A 17,799-nucleotide genomic window follows, 5' to 3' on the forward strand; every position below is an offset into this window, starting at 1 on the left:
ATCACTGTTGGTTTATATTTTTCATCTCGAGGCTAGTATCATTTTGAATGACTATAGACCAACTTCTAGAAGTAGCCATTAAATGTTTTAGTTAAATTCTTCATTGATCTATAATTGCCATGCGCTCTTCATTCTATCTTTTCTACCTCTATGCCCCTTATTAATGACCTCTCTCAATACAAACACACACCACTGAAAAACATTCCACAGTCACTGTGCTTGTTGCCATTTTTTCAGAGGCTGTAACAGCACAGATGGCTGTAACCTCTCTGAATATCATGATATCCCTGAAAGCCTGTTAACAGTCTGGCATTGGCCATACCATCTTTTACCCTGCCAGGTCATGATCTGTTTGTTCTCACCAAGTCATTAATTAATGCTTCATTTGGAGTAAATATCCCATCACATTATGTTGCCCTAATGTGTGTGTGGTCGCTTTCATAACTTGTCCAGACAAATTTGTACAAGCTTTATGCATCATTCCTTTAATCGATACAGTATGTACATCCTTTCCTTTCATAAATCAGGAAAACTTTTCTTTATATCTTTACAAAGTTCCTGTGTTAAAAAAAAAAAAAAAAAAAAAAAATGAAAGAAAAAGAAGGGGGCAAAGTATACAGCAAATAAAATAGAAATACTACAAAAGGACATCTAAAGAAACCAAGGCAGTACAATTATTTCAAACTAATTGAACCAGGTGATCACTGCGACCAAACAGGTAAAGCAAGGTCAGATTTGCCATGCCAAAACCTCCAAACCTCCTCTTTCCTTCCCTAAACTGCATTCTCCACTACCCAGAACTTTCAACCTCATTATCATATAATTTCCAACCCTATATTAGACCCACCCCAATGTGTGGCAACTGACCCCGCCCCTGTGTGTGGCTGCATATAATTTTCCTGCTGTGCTTTGTGTGGCCTTGTTTCCATAGTTACAGGCAGACAACAACTGAAATGTATTCAGCTCGCTGACATGAATGGCACAAATGAAGCCAACTTACTCCAGAAACTGTAAACATGAGTTTATCTTGAGAAACGAAAATAAGTATTACAAACTTCTGAAGTTACCTCATAAGTGCCTTACATTTCCAAAGTATTCCCAATGATTTACCCATAAACTAGAGTAATTTGCTATCATTTGTAACCCACCTGCAGTTTGCAATGCTTCTAAGAGCCGCTAATAAGTTCAGTGCTAAGAGGATGGCAGGGAATCTGAAAGTTGTGTTTGCTCTGATTGGCACAGATGTGAGCTGATTGTATAAATTAAAATTGTGTCTCAGTTTGCAGTAGTTTTCCAAAGTGTGTCATTTTTTTGTAAACATCTTAAAATAAGTACAGTAATTATATTCATATAGTTTCTGTTACAAAATTATCATAAAACGTCCCCAAATGCTATTTACAGGAAATTACATTTTACAACTTTACCATTAAAATGTTAATAAAAAAGGATCATTCTTTTTGTCTTCAAGAAAAATCTTAAAAGCTTGAAATTTTGTAGTGTTGACTTCTCTGTTGTGATAAATGCAACAGGAGCAGATTGCTTTAGACTGCACTCCCTGTGAATTAGGAGACTTTGGATATTCGAAACTTACCAATCACGGTTCAGAGCTAGGCACAACTTTCAAAGGCCCGACATCAGTTAGTCACAAAGTTTTCACTTATTTTTGGGGAATCAGTACACACAAACACAATAATAAGCCACCGTAAACTAAAGAATTCATCTTCAAGTTACAAGTAAACATGTTAGTTGCCATTAGAAACACTGAAATATAAAATAATGAAAATAAGATATACAAAAAAAAAAAAAATTGCATTCACTTCTTCTCAGGCCTTTGCTTGTCTGTGGCAACGTTGCTGTGCCAATACTAATAACATCTTAGTGAATGCCACCAGTAAAGTATGATGGATTGAACATGAATGCAACATTTTATCACTTTTATAATCTCATGTTTTTTTTTACTGTGATACTTTGTATTATTGCTTAATCAAATGGCACATTGGGCTTGAGTTCCAAATGAATCCTATAAATATGGAGTTGTGGCAATAACTGTACATCTAAAAGACAAACAGCAAAATAACAAAATACAGCAAACATCCCAACTTTGGCAAATTTAACCTTTAAAAATAGTAATAATGATACATTATAGTGGATCATACATAAGCATGTTAGACAAACTCTTAGTAAAAAGAGATAACTTAAAAATTAACCAATAAAAGAAAATAATTGTACAATGGGAGCAGCTCCACACTTTGGTTTGTTAGCTTGTACCATATATCACCTAAAGAGTGACAGTGATGAAACAAGTTTTTCTACCATTGTGGATCTTCCCTGACATCCCTATCTTCTGTAAAGTGAAACATTGTAGCAGCCATCTCTATGCAGGTTACCAAGGTCAATCTAAATGCCTTATATTATTATCGTCATCGATAACTCTTCTTATAACACACTAGAAATTTATATAAAAAGGATGCACTTTAATTCTGTGGGACTTTTGACATATGAGTAGAACTCTGTCAAAAAACAAAAACAAAAATTACTTTCAGAGAAATCCATTAGCCAATCACAACCTAGTGACCTTTAAACCCCATTAATGTTTCTTTTAGCTGCTTCTGAATCACTAGTTTAAACCCTTAACCTAGCACATATCACACTAACTGTATACATACATCCAATTTAATTCAGCCTTCAGCATGTGCAAAAGTTTTAGCATGTGCAAAACTAGTAGCATGATCAGGGACTGGTCAACAGATTAGTTAAACACAAGCAGTGATCATGGTATTCTTGCAATACAACAATCTAACATTACAGTAAAGGCCAAAGTATACTTCGGTTTTCTGTGTTGCTGAGAAGGATATAGCTGCAGGCAGTGTTCCAAAAAGGGCTAGGAACCCCAATCTGCCAGCAAATAAATAGAAGTCCCTCACCTAACCTTAACCATGTGTGGAAGTGACACCCCCATTTGGAGTTACCCCACCCCCTTCTGGAGTAATCCCACCCTCTTTTGGAGATTCCGCCCCCCATTTGGAGATCTCCGGACTGCAGCTATACCTACTTGGATTTTCTCAACACGTGGACAGTCCTTGTCTGTGCGCATCGTCGGCACATGCACCTGCCGTTGACTGTAGCAAAAGAGTATCTCAAAGCAGTTGTAGTGGGCATGTGTCGAATGCGTTCTTATTCGCTTGTGGTCAGTAGAGTATACTTTCAAAAGCAACACGGTCGACCGGGCATGATCCAATCTAGACCGCACAAAAACGAAGTATACCGGGCCTCAAGGCTCTCTTTAATCTGGCAACAATACATGCACCTTATACCTGTAATCCCCAATCCCATGCTAACTGCATTCAGAATAATAATATAAGGATTTTTAAGTCAAGGCAGATGAACTACAGAAGAATATTAACACTCATAGCAAAAGACCCCAAGTTCTTCAAACACTGTTCAAATCTAAATCTTTGAAAAACGTACTACATTTCTGATTGACATGTACATTCACATCTGACAGCACTGTGGTTAATCCCATTCAAAATAATGAGATGCAGACATTTGTGTGTTTTTACTGTTGATTGGACAATAACCATGGATAATTTGATCCCAAAAGTGGAATAGAGTAAAGCCTGTATCTGAGGAACTCCTGATAGTAGAAAATATTTTTATACTACATATGAGGTTTGTTTTTTAGTATTGTCTCACATAAGAGTACTAGGCTTTTCACAATTTAGAACACATGTTTCAGAAGACCTTACGTAATGCTCTATACAAGTGGGATCTTTAGCTTGTTGGCTTTGGGTTTACACAGGCAGTATTCAAGTCGATAGTTTAAACAGCATATCACAGATTTTATCCCCCCAGAACCTTCCTCTTAAGGATGTCAATGCATTTTAATACAGCTTAACTGGCCATTAAATAAGAAGTCAATTTTAAGGGAGACAGGTGAGACAAATTAGATGTCTAATTTGACTGGCACACGCAACTGGCAAAGTTGTGTCAAAGAGAACTGCTTTCTAGTAGGGACACCCTCACAAATAAAGTGAGAAGCATCACCAAACTTATCTGTAATTAAAACAGCGCATTCAGATAAATCAAGGCCTTCTTAAGACAAAAAAGACATCTCACAATACCCTAAAATGAGATGATATCCAGCCTAAAAATGTTTAAACAAACTGAAATTACATTAAAAAAAAAAAAAAGAAAAAAAAAAAGAAACAGTTTCACTTTTAAGACTTGCCATGTGAAAGATGGTATTTTCTTGCTCATTTTTCATTCAAAGACGTTTCATGCAACAAATTCTTTGAACAATGAAACACACGTTTTTGTTATATGTTCAGTTAAAAAAGAAGCTTGTTTTACATATTTTAAATATAGTTTACTTCTCCATGGCAGGCACTGTATGCACAAACCAGGTACAGAGGCATGCCACACATTTGCATTGCTCTTGCATTCTACTATTGAAAGCTGTGATGTCATTGAAGCAGCAAGCTTTTAGGTAGTCCTAGTATTTGGCCGACCCTGCCCATCTCACATTCTAAGCGATTTCCACACTGCTACTGTGACATCAAAGACGGAAGTATGGGGATAGTACAAGCTAGAATGGAAAGAGGCAGCACAACAAGACTCAGTGGTGCATGCAGATATGGGGATGGGGTTGAAGGGTGGGCATGTAAGGGAGGGAGGGGTCTGGCCCAGGGTTGCAGTCAGATTTTTTAAAGGGGTTGGGGTTAAAGTCAAGTCAAGGAAAACTAACGAGGTTCATGTTTTTTGCACTACAAGTTACTTCTATGTATTTTTAATCACATTTAGTTGCTTAACTTTATACAACAGTATGTCACAGATGAGGCTCATTGTGGTTTATATCTCTCCCTCTGCTGGTACTGTGATAGAAGAATGGAAACGGCGAGAGATTATGGGTGTCATTAATACGTATTCAAACATTTTATGTATACATTGATTAGTTGCAGAATATGAAGCCTTCTATATTGAATACTTGTAAAGTCAATTTTTTATATTTATCCAAATTTAGATTTGTGCTCAGTTTAATTTACATTCCATCATCAGACTGCAGCTATTATGCCACCCAAGTTTAATTTGAATACTGTTGGAGTCATATTTGATTGCATCTGTTTTTCTACATTTTAGTTTTTTTATAATCAGATTTTAGATATTGCAGTGAAGGAGCAATATCAGATGGGGAAACATGACTACAATTCAGAAATTTTGTTTTAAATGCTATTTTCTCCCCAAACTGAAGGGTGAAATTATCCACAAAGTTTACAAAATTTAAATCAAATGGCTATTAAAGCTTGATTAAATCAGTACAAAAATAGATACTGTATGTGCTCAAATTGGTTCCATGATGGCTATATATTAATTCAGATTTTTAAAGTATATGACAGGTGTTTATTTAAAATAAATTTAGATTTTAACAACAATTAATTACTTCTGTAAACTTATATTTCACTGACTGCAACTTTAATGTCAGCCAAAAGTGTAGATAAAGATTTTTCTTCAACATGAAAGAACTTTAATTTCTTTCTTGTGGTTTCTAAGATACTGTGGCTTAACACTGGGAACCTGCTCAACCAACACTAGGAGCTTTGGGATATAAATCACTGGCTTTTTAATACTCACCAGATTTTGAGCTTTCTTTTTTGTTTGTTAGATAGACACAGTTAAATGAGACATGCTGTGCTTCGGACTAAAAATTCAAATTTTATGGACTGTTTGATTCCACCAGACTGCTAATGTTGCCAAAAGAGGACTGTAGCATCAGAAAAGGTGGATCAAAGTTTACTTCCTCCATCCCTCTAGTCCCTGCGTCCACTGCTTGATGATCTTTAAGATTGGTCTGTGCTACTCTGTGGATCAGGGTCAGAGGCAGAATGTTTTTAGAGGGATATTTGTCACTGTAAACAAATTTCCAGTCATATCCTAACAACATAAAATAAAAAAAGAGCTATTTACTTGTTTATGGTGTTTTAAGGTGGCAAGATGACTATAAAAAGAAAGACTAAGTGTAGAAACTTCTAGTGTGATCAAAGGAATGAAACGTCCACTAAACCCCCTTAAAAATGTATATAACAATACAAATAAGAATCAAAATAAGAATTAATAAAAATAAAAGTTGTAGGAACAGATATGACTCTTTAAAAAAAAACAAAAAAAAAACATAAATAAACAGGTAGAAGAGGACCGGATCAGTGGGAGGTTCAGGGTCATTGCCAGCGACTTCGTTTATATTCTATCTTGCACGCTCAAGTTAACTCTCTGTCTCTCACTCTTCGTTAAGCTGTAATCTGTACCGGCTGTAGCGGATCTGGAAGAAGAGCCTCTCCAGCAGTGAACGGGTCATCCCTGGCAGCGTGTAGTCCTCATTCTCTCCCACTCGCCGGAAACCCAATGACTCGTACAGCTTGTGGGCGGCCATCTTGACTGCAGTCGTTCCCAGAACCACGGCCGAGTAGTTGTTTAACATGGCAAACTCTAGAACACGTCGACCCAGAGCCTTGGCAATGCCTTTACCACGAAAACGAGAGTCCACAGACATGCGACGAAGTTCAACTGTGTTGTCATCTTCTCTACCATGCGCTGCTACGATTCCCACCACCTGGCCTTGCAAAACTGCCACCCAGAAACAAGAGCCTGCAAGAATCAAAACAAAAAGATTATTCAGTTTGGTCTGCAGAGTAAACTATATGAAAAAATCTGCATCTAAAAGGAATCTGTTAACACAAATTGACTGTTTTGATGGAAAGTTTAAGAGTTTTTCCACCCTTTAGCATTTAGTTCAATACTAATTGAAATCCATTTATTTAACATTATAAAGCAAACCAATTATTCAGTGTTCTCTGAATAAGGCTCACTGAGATGTATGGCAAAGTAGGCAATGGAGAGGTTATTCAAGAAGCAACAACCAGATCTATGCTCTTATGGGTCTGATGGACTGAAATAGTCTGAATCAAAATCTTCCCAAATATAAGTTTATGCATGGAATTTTCCCACATAAGCGGTCCTATACAATTTTATTTCCATGATAAAGTTATTTTCACCTGGAGAGGCATGGAGATTACTAGTGTGAGTAGCATTCGTTGAGTGCAGCTTCAAATTGCTTGTGTGTGTTTTGAAATGTGAAAACTAGGGCTGTCAGAATTAATACGTTAACACATGCCATAAATTTAAAAAGTTGAACGCGTTAATTGTTCTTAATCGCGATTAACGTATTTACCATTAATACAGCATAAACACTTGTTGGGAGGGCGGAACATTTGGAATGTGTCTGCCCGGAGTCATTACACTGATGCACATTTCACAAGCACACAACAGCGCTTCCCTGTCAGTGATAAAATGATGGAGAAAGGACCTCTTAGCACTATTTAATGTACAGAACAAGCCCAGATGGGACTTGTGATAGAAATCAAGTTTTTCAGCCTATGTAAGGCACATTTTAATTACCACAGAAGCACACCAAATCTTAACTATGACCAAAACTCAGAATGAAATGTTTTTGTCTGCAAGCACTTTTCAAATGTAGTTCAAAGCGGCGCTGATGTGAATCATGAACGTGGCTTCACGATTGCTGTAACAAAGTGGATAGCCACAGTCTACCAGCAGATTTATATTGTGGAGGATGAGAGTTTAAGAGATTTAATGCCTGTTGCAATGAATATGCAACCTATGTGGGGACTAGCTCTTTCAATAAATCAAACTCCCACTTAGACTTTGTGAAATGTTTAATGTTTTGAATTGGTGCTATTTTAGTGTATTTCTATCTTTATACTGTGGAAATTTTAATAAAACATTACTGTATATTGTTAGACATTGTTTTGTTTTCTTTCTTAAGATGGTAATAAATGCATTTTGACAGGAAAAGAAGTATATATGGTGTCAAATTTCAGCATTTTCAAAATCTGCGATAGATCCCGATTAAGTACAAAAAATTATGCGATTAATCGTGATTATGAATTTTAATCGATTGACAGCTTTAGTAAACACATTTCAGCACTCTGTGTAGCAAATTGTGTTTATGGATCATTCATGTCAGAATTCTAGTTTTGATACAACTGCCTGAATTGCAGAACTGAATGTTCAAGATATAAACATGGGAAACATATTCAATGTAATTTTCTTGATATATTTAATATAATTTGTTGTTTAAAATTAAATACTTTGTTATAAATGAACAGTGTGTTATCACGTATGTTTAGAGCGGTGAGTCCCACTACTGGCATAACTATTAATCACATGTTTAGGTGCAAATTACATCACCACTCATGACTTTACTGTGATGCCCAGAACTCAGATGCTTGGGGGTATTTAAGTGTATTGGGAATGGCTGGATTAAGTTAAATTACTGGATTAATTATGATGGGTAAAACACCCACCGTCATTTGTAGGTTAATTCTGAATGGAGCACAGATTACGCTTTTTCCAATCCTTTACATTTTATTGACTTACCAGGCTCAGCTCAGCTCAGTCCTGTAGAACAAAGTTACTTACTGAGTAAAAGGACCAATGAGATAAATTCAACATGGGGCAAAATAAATATTTGGTCAGGCAAATTCATTTCCAAACATATTAGTGAATGGGTGTTATGTTTTATCTTTCAGTGAATCCAACAATTGGTGTATTAGCATTTTCTAGCAAGAAGAGTGGATAAACGTGAATAACATGGGGTCTGGTATTAACTTCTACTACACATCCTCTTTTTGTTTGACAAGATTAGCCATGATTAACTGTCTATTGTTAAATGAATGCTCTAGACACTGTGTGTGTGTGTGTGTGTGTGTGTGTGTGTGTGTGTGTGTGTGGAGTGTGATGTTTTCAGTTAGTTAAACATGAAATAGTCAGGTCATAATCTGTTATATCAGATACTGCATTTGTGTAATAATGGAGTTATTACATGATTATTAACAGCTATTCACATTCTACATAAAGACTGAAGCTCAGGGTATCTCATTTGTTCACTGTGCCATGTTGCTACGTTTTGCGTATCACACACACACACACATTCCCACTTAAGTGTGTGTGTCATGACTCCATTAGCTATAGGGCTGAGGAGTACTATTAATCACTTTGGGACTGAACGTCCTGCTGTACACCCATTAGTTTTACTGCTGCACACACACACAGCCTTACACACACAAGTCAGCTGAAACGCAGTGAGAGCTCTTGCTCGTCCACATCCTCATTTTTAAAACCATAACCCAACCTTTAGACATATCTCCTGATTTACAGACTCCCAAACCCTAGTTTTTAGAAACAGCTCCTATTTAGAAAACTACAGTATCACAATAATACTAATATAATACTAGTAATACTTTCTCTGCCTCTGAAACAATTATTCTTTTCTGCTTGTGTAACCAAGGCTGTGCAGGCGGAGGAAAATAAAATTTGCCAATAATTCAAAACACATGCTTTTTCATGATCCAATCAAATTTCATTGTTTAAAATCAAGTCCCGCCCTAACATTATTTCTCACTGAATATTCAGTTTCACTCAGAAATATATAACATTATGGAAGTTAAATGCGTTGTGAATGCTTTTTGAACTTTAAGAATAATCAGATCTATTTGTACGTGTATTTTAAGACAAAAATGTCTTATTTATTCCCAAATTAGCATGTAACAGGGTATTTCTCATCTCTCATCTCTTACCTCTGTAAGGATAAAAGCCAGTCAGAATAGACATTCAGTGCATTAAAGAAACATCTAGCCCGCCTTAATATATAATCCACATATTCTTGTACCATTCCCACCTCAGAGATGCAGGATGCCACATTAGCATAGCAAGAGAGAAAATCCCTTGGGCGAATCATTTGTCTGCATTCTGCCACTAAACAAAACTAGCATACATGCTCACAGCAGGGCTCTGGTTCACACTTTCCCACATTTTCTGACCCGAGTCCTCAATCCTCTCTTTCACCAAAAGCAGGGCTTCTAAATAAGAAGCCTGTACATGCAGAAACTGCCTGGAACAAGACCCTGCGAACGAATGTTTATAAAAATATGACTAAAAGGAACTACTGATTATAATTGCTCTTTGATTAACACTCATATAATAGGTTGTGAATTTAATTTAGCTACAAAATCTAAGCCCTTCCAAGAAAATTCACACTACTGATTTGGCATCCTTTGTTGTATTTCCAGTAATTAATCAGTAATAATTACCACCAAATGTGTATTTTTTGTGTCACACAGTGATTTTCGAGGCCATGTATGATCGACTCTGATCTATGAACTTGTTTCATTAACTCCTGTCACACAAACACTTAATCTCTGACAGGATTCACACAGCATGAGTGGGCAACTGCTCTATAGTTACAGAGGGGACAATTCTTTCATACACACTGACACACAAGCACACACACACCAGGGGAGATTAGAGTAATGATCAGTCAGATTGACCAAGATAGTAGACACAACTGTGGCTTTGGCTCTTGTCACTAAACTGGAAATGCATGTGCTTTTTAAAATAAGGACACATGTGGAAAGTTAGTTTTATTGTGGAGGGGGGAGGCATTAAAGATTATGGTGTGATTCTGAGTTTGCCGCATTACTATTTGTATCAGCATTTTTCCTGTGTGCAATCAATAGGGTCACATGACTCCGAACATTTATCCAGAAGAGCAGAGCTGAGTGACTTTTTGCATATTTAATGAGTCTTCAGCATTAAAGCTGCACATCAGCTATTTAACCCATTGTGGACTACTAAAGTGGAGTTTTAACCTAGAGATATAAATGTCTGATTGAGAAGGCTGGTATATTGTGGGAAGGTCAAACACTCCACTGATGTTTTCTATTTTGGAGTAAAGTTTGTATTTTAAGTATTTAATAACATGCTAAGCATGTTATAAGATTAGCATAATTACATTCAGTATGAAATGCCCAGATGCTACTGAATCTTAAAGGAATAGTTCGCCCAGAAATGAAAATTCTCTCATTATTTACTCACCCTCATGCCATCCTAGATGTGTATGACGTTCTTTCTTCGAAGATTTTTAGAAGAATATCTCAGCTCTGTAGGTCCATACTATGCAAGTGAATGGTGACCAGATCTTTGAAGCTCCAAAACTCACTTAAAGGCCACATTCAAATAATCCATACGAGTAATGTCACTTTCAAAATATAAAAGTGAAAGTGGAGATTAATAGTATAAAAAGAACTTAAATATTGATCTGTTTCTTACCCACACCAATCACATTGCTTTAGAAAACATGGATTTAACCACTGGAGTCTTATGGATTACTTTTATGTGGCATTTATGTGATTTTAGAGCTTCAAAGTTCTGGCCACCATTCACTTGCATTGTAAGGACCAACACAGCTGAAATATTCTTCTATAAATCATCATTTGAGTTCAGCAGATGAAAGAAAGTCATACACATCTGGGATGGCATGAGGGTGAGTAAATGATGAGAGAATGTTCATATCTGGATGAACTATCCCTTTAAGTGCTATTTGGGAAAGTCATATTTATACATAATTTATGATATGACAATATATTTATATTAGTAACATTTATATATTTGCAATATCTATCGCAATTATATCTATTATAGCGTATAATATCTGTTAAGTGTGTGTGAGAACGAAACTATCCCTTACCTGTGGGTTTCATGTAATATGCCTCTATGTCAGCCATATCAGTGTGCAGAGCGCAGTCCAGGTAGTTGAGTATGAAATTTCTGCTGTAGTAATAACGTGCACCCATGAGAATAAAGGGTGTGCAGAAGGTCAGTATGAAGGATTTGGTCATAACATAGCACATTACTATGGAGAAATGGAAAAAAAATAAACGACACCTGTCAGAAAAGAGAATCAAATGTTTGATTTCTGGCAGAAGAGAGACATACAGACATCAAATGCATTCACATTGGGAAAACAAACTCATTACACCGATAAAGCCATTTCCAGGTTCCAAAGTAACACTATGCTTTTGTACTGCTTGGAATGGATAGGCAATGGAGGGCACAATAACAGGGTCTTCATTACTGTTGTTAAACCCAGAGAAGTGTGTGTGTGTGTGTGTGTGTATGTGTGTGTGTGTGTGGGTTTGGGAGGTTTAGGAGGACATTTTTCTAAGTTACAAACTGGTAATTACAAGGGTATTTATTATGCTATAAATTTGGTTTATGAGGACATTTCTACTGTCCCCATAAATCAAATCGCTTAAAAAACATACTTAACAGTGTTTTGTTTTTTTGTTTTTTTGTTTTTTGTTTTTTTTGGAAAATCTAAAAATGCAGAAAGTTTTTTGTGAGGGTTAGGTTTAGGGTTATGGGATAGAATCTATAGTTCATACAGTATAAAAATCATTATGTCTATGGAGAGTCCTCATAAGGATAGCCGCACCAACATGTGCGTGCGTGCGTGCGTGCGTGCGTTTCCTCAAAAGACGAAAGAGGGCACCCTTGAGTAAACGCTACTGACTTGCTGCGCCAATTTCCATGCTGCACCACGATGCGCACAGTTTACTGTCAACACAGAAATGTGTTTCCACTGACAAACTAAAAAAAATAAAAATGGGTTTTACAAATTCATTGATCCACTAAAGAAAAATGCACATTAACCTAGCCTATATGATTTATTTATCTGATTTCACAGAAGAACAATCACTGTTTACTAGGCTAACTGTATGCGGCGTACTCTGTACTTGACTGTAGTAACTGATGGAAGTTTTTCATTCATTTCATTCGTGTGGCGTAAACACATTTTCAATGTAATTTCAAGATTAACAAAACTGGCCTTGATGTTCGTAGAACATGGAATCTTAAATATTCCGCCTGTAGATTTAAACATAATTAGTAGAGAATAGAATAAATGTTATTTTAAACATAGATGAAAACAATTAACAAACAGCAAATGTAGTAAACTTACTGCCATTGGAGCACTCGCGCGGGATTCAGCGCGCGCACATATTCACCGGCAAAGCATGCTGCATGCTTTCATTTGCTGCTGTCTTTGTGCCTCATATTCTGATATTCAGTGGTATTTTATAATGAAACAATGCAATTATGTCATGCGCTTGGGAAAAAATGGTTGAATTTAATTGTGCTCCTCTGTTGGCCATATTGGTACTTTTTCTTTCATTGTCACTGTAACAGTTCAGAGCCGGTTTGTGTGACTTTATGTGATGTGCCGAGGAGTAGCGAGTACACCGTTACGCTCATCATTCACCACGAGTTGTGCCACCTACCTGTGAGAAAGGCGTAGATAAACTGGATTTTAGTTTGCTGTTTTAGACCCCGAAATGCCGAATTTGGTATGCGCTCCATGATTCCCTCGTTGAAGATCCGGCGCACCTCCTCATGGTCAGAATGTTCAAACTCGCGGATAAAAACCTGATTCCGTTTTTCATCCTTTCTCTCGTGCGCACTGGGAGAAGACGTCCACATTTGCGAGGAGGAAACGATCATTGAATCTTTTTTGCTCCCAGCTATGGCCTCGTGTTCGTCTGCAACGATTTTAGTTTCGCAAACCATTTTGGCAGACATACAATGCATGCAACTGGCCTGGAATGAACTAAAACTGGGAAGAGAAGAAAAGAAAGTATGGGTGCTGGTCTTTGTAATGGAAAGAAAATAATTGATGCACAATTGATGCACTGCTGCAACCCTGAGCTTCCTCGCGACCAATACTTGCCGGTGTATCACAAGTGGTATTTATATTGCGCCAAACCCGCATTCAGTTTCTGGAGAGTGGGTGTTCTCCTCATCTCGCTGATTGGATGGAGCGTCGTGCCACATGACATGGGTGGGAGGTGAGAGTACAAAAGAAACACCCTAACGTGTCATTTTAAATTAAAATATATTTTACACCCGTCAATACACCGGCGAAATTCCTCACATGTGTGTTTCGTGGGGAGGGAAACGGATACGGGGTAACTGCATATGATGCGCATCGTATCGCCATGAACCCCGAGAGCAACGTCATCAGACGCCATTGTCTTTCTCCTCATGAGACGATGCTGCGCAACATCAGTGTCCATTTTTAGACACGTTTTACAATGTGCTTGAATGACGGGGGTTTAATCTCTTCCACCGGCATCTAGTTTATAGTGAGTGACACCTCTGCTGCACTACTATGTTACGCTTCAGGGTTAAATTCATCCAACACACCCTTCTTGTGACCCCCGAGTGTCTGTCCCTCTAATTGCTTGTGATTTGACACATTTAGACAGTGTTTCGCGACGCGTTGTAATGCAATGTGACACGAGCAGCACTCATTCGGATCCCTTTATTTACATCACGGGGTGAATGTTCTATATAGCATATATACATATATATCACAAGCTTGAAAATCAATAGGCTACACCTGCTGCAGGTCATTTTCTGTGTTGCGGCATCATGGAGTTGTAAATGTTATGATGCATTGATCCGTTCTTAAGTAACTGATGCTATAAAGTAATAGCCTCGATTTTAATGTTACGTCGCATTCCAATCGTATTGTATAGAACTAGTTTAGACTGGATCTCGCCCTCCCACACCCTTTTCTCCTAGCCCCTCACCCCTTCACTGACGAAGAAGATAAGATTTTTCTGCGAATGTATGTGGATGTACTGTATATACACACTCCTATACGAAAGCGGCGTTTAAAACGACTTAAAACTAAAGGCGCGAGCATTATGGCTCGTGTGAAAGAGTCGGTGTTTTTCTCAGCCTCAGCAGCTGCGGTGCACGTGGGCAGAATGCTGGTGCCACCGGGCATGCGCGTGTATGCAGAAACTTGGCTAAAGCAGTGAGCACCATTCCACCTCAACTAGCCTCCTTCAAATGTTCTTATGCACAGCAACTGTAAAGATTATTATGTTTCAAGATTGGACGCTCGTGTATAGGATGTATTGATATTTTACAGGCATAAATTAGTGCATGAGGATTTAATAATTTATGCTTGTTTGAGGGCATGCAAACACAGAAGTAAGAACAATATGTTCTTGTGTGCAAGTCTGCACTTACATTTAAAAATTATGTCTTAAAATCAGGGTCCCCACAGTCATGGAAAACCTTGAAATATCGGAGTTTTAAAATTATCTTTTCCAGGCCTGAAAAAGTAATGGAAATAGTGTGTGTGTGTGTATGTGTGTGTGTGTGTGTGTGTATATATATATATATATATATATATATATATATATATATATACTGTATCAGTTTCTCTGGATTTACTATTTATAGGTAATGTGTTTGAGTAAAATGAACATTTTTGTTTTATTCTATAAAGTACTGACAACATTTCTCCCAAATTCCAAATAAAAATATTGTCATTTAGAGCATTTATTTGCACAAAATGACAACTGGTCAAAATAACAAAAAAGATGCTGTGTTTTCTGATCTCAAATAATGTAAAGAAAACAAGTTCATATTCATTTTTAAACAACACAATACTAATGTTTTAACTTAAGAAGAGTTCAGAAATCAGTATTTGGTGGAATAACTCTGATTTTCAATCACAGCTTTCATGCGTCTTGGCATGCTCTCTATCAGTCTTTCACATTGTTGTTGGGTGACTTTATTCCACTCCTGGCACAAATATTCAAGCAGCTCGGCTTTGTTTGATGGCTTTAACTGAATAGCATTCTGCGATGCTGTTCTTCTCACCACAGTTGTACAGAGCAGTTATCTGAGTTAACGTAGACTTTGTCAGTTCGAACCAGTCTGGCCATTCTCTGTTGACCTCTCTCATCAACAAGGCATTTCTGTCCACAGAACTGCTGCTCACTGGATGTTTTTGGCACCATTCTGAGTAAATTCTAGAGACTGTTGTGTGTGTAAATCCCATGAGATCAGCAGTTACAGAAATACCTTTTACTTGTTTATATTGTTTTTGTGGCTGAGCTCTGACATTCATGTTCAGTGTCTTGTCTAGTCTGTCTTGTGTGAGAATGCATGGCGTGCTTTATTGGCATTGTCTGTTATTGGCGTGAGTGCGTTGCTCTTTTTATCATCTTGGCGGCATGCACTCGCGTCAAAGGTTCGTGCCTGTCTCTCGCGACCTCGGGCGAGCTTCGCGTTGCGTTCGCTTTGCGCTGCTCGTCCGGGTCGCGGTCTGTCTTCACGTTGTGCTGAGGTTCGGTCACTTCAGTTTGAGATGTTTGAAATTTTTTTGTGGCCAATTCTCGCACAGGTGTCTTGTCTCGTTTGTCGCCTGTTGCGTGCGTCGCATGGCGGTTGTCTCGCGATGCACGCGCAGGTTTTGTCTAGTGTGAGAGTGCATGGCATCGCTTTGTTGGTGTTGCCGTGCATTCTCTTGTCTCGTCTGTCTTTTGACGTGAACGCGTGTTGCCTTGTAGTTTCTGGCAATATGCGCTCGTGTCATTTTGTGAGAGCATGTGTTTTGTTTCTGTTTTGCCACGTGTCTTACGTCGTACCCCGCCTCCTTTTTATGCCTATTATTAGATTATTTGCCCAACCTGGGGCCGGTTGCACCAGCTTGTGCGTAAATTAAAAATTAGCCTAGTTGTGGTGTAAATGGGCACTAAGTCACAATTTACGCACTACTAAATATTTGAGCGTTGCACCATTAAACTCAGGTAGGACGTAACCCTACGTATAAACTAAATATTTAAGGAAGCCTCCTACCAGGAACAATGGATGGAATAAAAAATCAGACTGATATTTTATGACATCAATGAGCTCATGTTTTTCGTGACAGGCATCAGTCCTTTCTACATATATGATGGTGTTGGCATTTACACTTGTTTACAGAGAGAAAAAAACATACTTTTAAGCGGCTCTTCAGCATGAAACCGATCTAATGGTGCAGATTTCAGGGTGCATCACTCGGTGTCAAGTTTCAACACATTCAGAATATATATATAGGATATTAAAATGAATACATTTTTCCAGCCTGTTGTATGAGTTTTTATTTATCACCCCTTATTTATTTTAGATACAGTTCCTATATATTATTATTTACACATGGGCAAATATACTATTTATTAAATCAATTTTTATTACGTATCGTATTTTAATGGGGACAGTTACGTGAGCAAACAAGGTTTGAACATCAATTGTAACAAGATCAAATTGAAGTTCATGGATTTTTAACACTTCTGTGTATAAATATGAAGGCTGTTTATTGGATAAATACAGGTAAATGTCATATTATGCGACTACGCATCACTTTACGGTAGCTTATGACCTACTAGTTAGTCTTACCTTAAGAACAGGTGGTGCAACCAAATTAAGCACTGACTTAGTTACAAACTAACAAACTAACTAGCCCTTAGTGTGAACTTTACCTCCTAACTTACGTGAGACCTTAGGCACAGCTGGTGCAACCCTACCCCGATCCAGTCTGTCCTGTTGGTTGTGTCTCCTGTGCTCCAGCCCGTATTTATTTAGTCACCCTGGGCTGTGTTGTTTTCTGCCCTTGTGGAGGCTTTGTTTTTTCTGTTTCATTTTTTGTTGTTACTTTTATTTGTTTAATAAATTCCCATTATCTGCATTTTGAGTCCTGCCCTCTTTTCCTTGTCTCAGGTGGTGCGTAAACCTTGGCGCACACACACACACACACACACATATATATATATATATATATAATTTCTATAATTTTATTTATCACACATTATACATTTGCACATATACAGTGAAATTCTTTTTTTCACATATCCCAGCTAAACTGGGGTCAGAGTGCAGGGTCAGCCATGTTACGGCGCCCCTGAGAAAGGCCCTTGACCCTACCAACAGTGGCATCTTGGCAGTGCTGGGGCTTGTAAAGTGCTGAGCAGTAACCCAGAGCCTTAACCGCTGAGCCATCACTGCCCATATTATTATTATTATTATTATTATTTATATATATATATATAT

At 37.7% G+C, this 17,799-nt stretch overlaps 1 protein-coding gene and 1 pseudogene across 1 annotated transcript; one reads left to right on the forward strand and one right to left on the reverse strand.

Moving 5' to 3' along the window:
* The window catches only part of LOC127415885 (DNA polymerase nu-like), an 81,755-nt pseudogene that overhangs the window by 57,689 nt on the left and 6,267 nt on the right, over positions 1-17,799 (forward strand).
* LOC127411728 (N-acetylaspartate synthetase-like) lies at positions 459-13,795 on the reverse strand. Its single transcript, XM_051647443.1, has 3 exons — positions 13,191-13,795; positions 11,600-11,764; positions 459-6,639 (listed from the first exon to the last, which is right to left on the reverse strand). The coding sequence occupies exons 1-3, from the start codon at positions 13,495-13,497 to the stop codon at positions 6,272-6,274; spliced, it is 840 nt and encodes a 279-aa protein (XP_051503403.1). The 5' UTR covers positions 13,498-13,795; the 3' UTR covers positions 459-6,271.

Source organism: Myxocyprinus asiaticus, chromosome 2, assembly GCF_019703515.2.
Source record: "Myxocyprinus asiaticus isolate MX2 ecotype Aquarium Trade chromosome 2, UBuf_Myxa_2, whole genome shotgun sequence".
Classification (NCBI taxonomy): domain Eukaryota; kingdom Metazoa; phylum Chordata; class Actinopteri; order Cypriniformes; family Catostomidae; genus Myxocyprinus; species Myxocyprinus asiaticus.

Excerpts from the sequence above, each read along its gene's own strand:
- LOC127411728 (XM_051647443.1), bottom strand. The coding sequence starts at position 13,497 with ATGCATTGTATGTCTGCCAAAATGGTTTGCGAAACTAAAATCGTTGCA. Across the intron at positions 11,765-13,190 it reads TATCTACGCCTTTCTCACAG|TAATGTGCTATGTTATGACC; the intron begins GTAGGTGGCACA and ends ATTTCTCCATAG. Across the intron at positions 6,640-11,599 it reads ATATTACATGAAACCCACAG|GCTCTTGTTTCTGGGTGGCA; the intron begins GTAAGGGATAGT and ends TGATTCTTGCAG.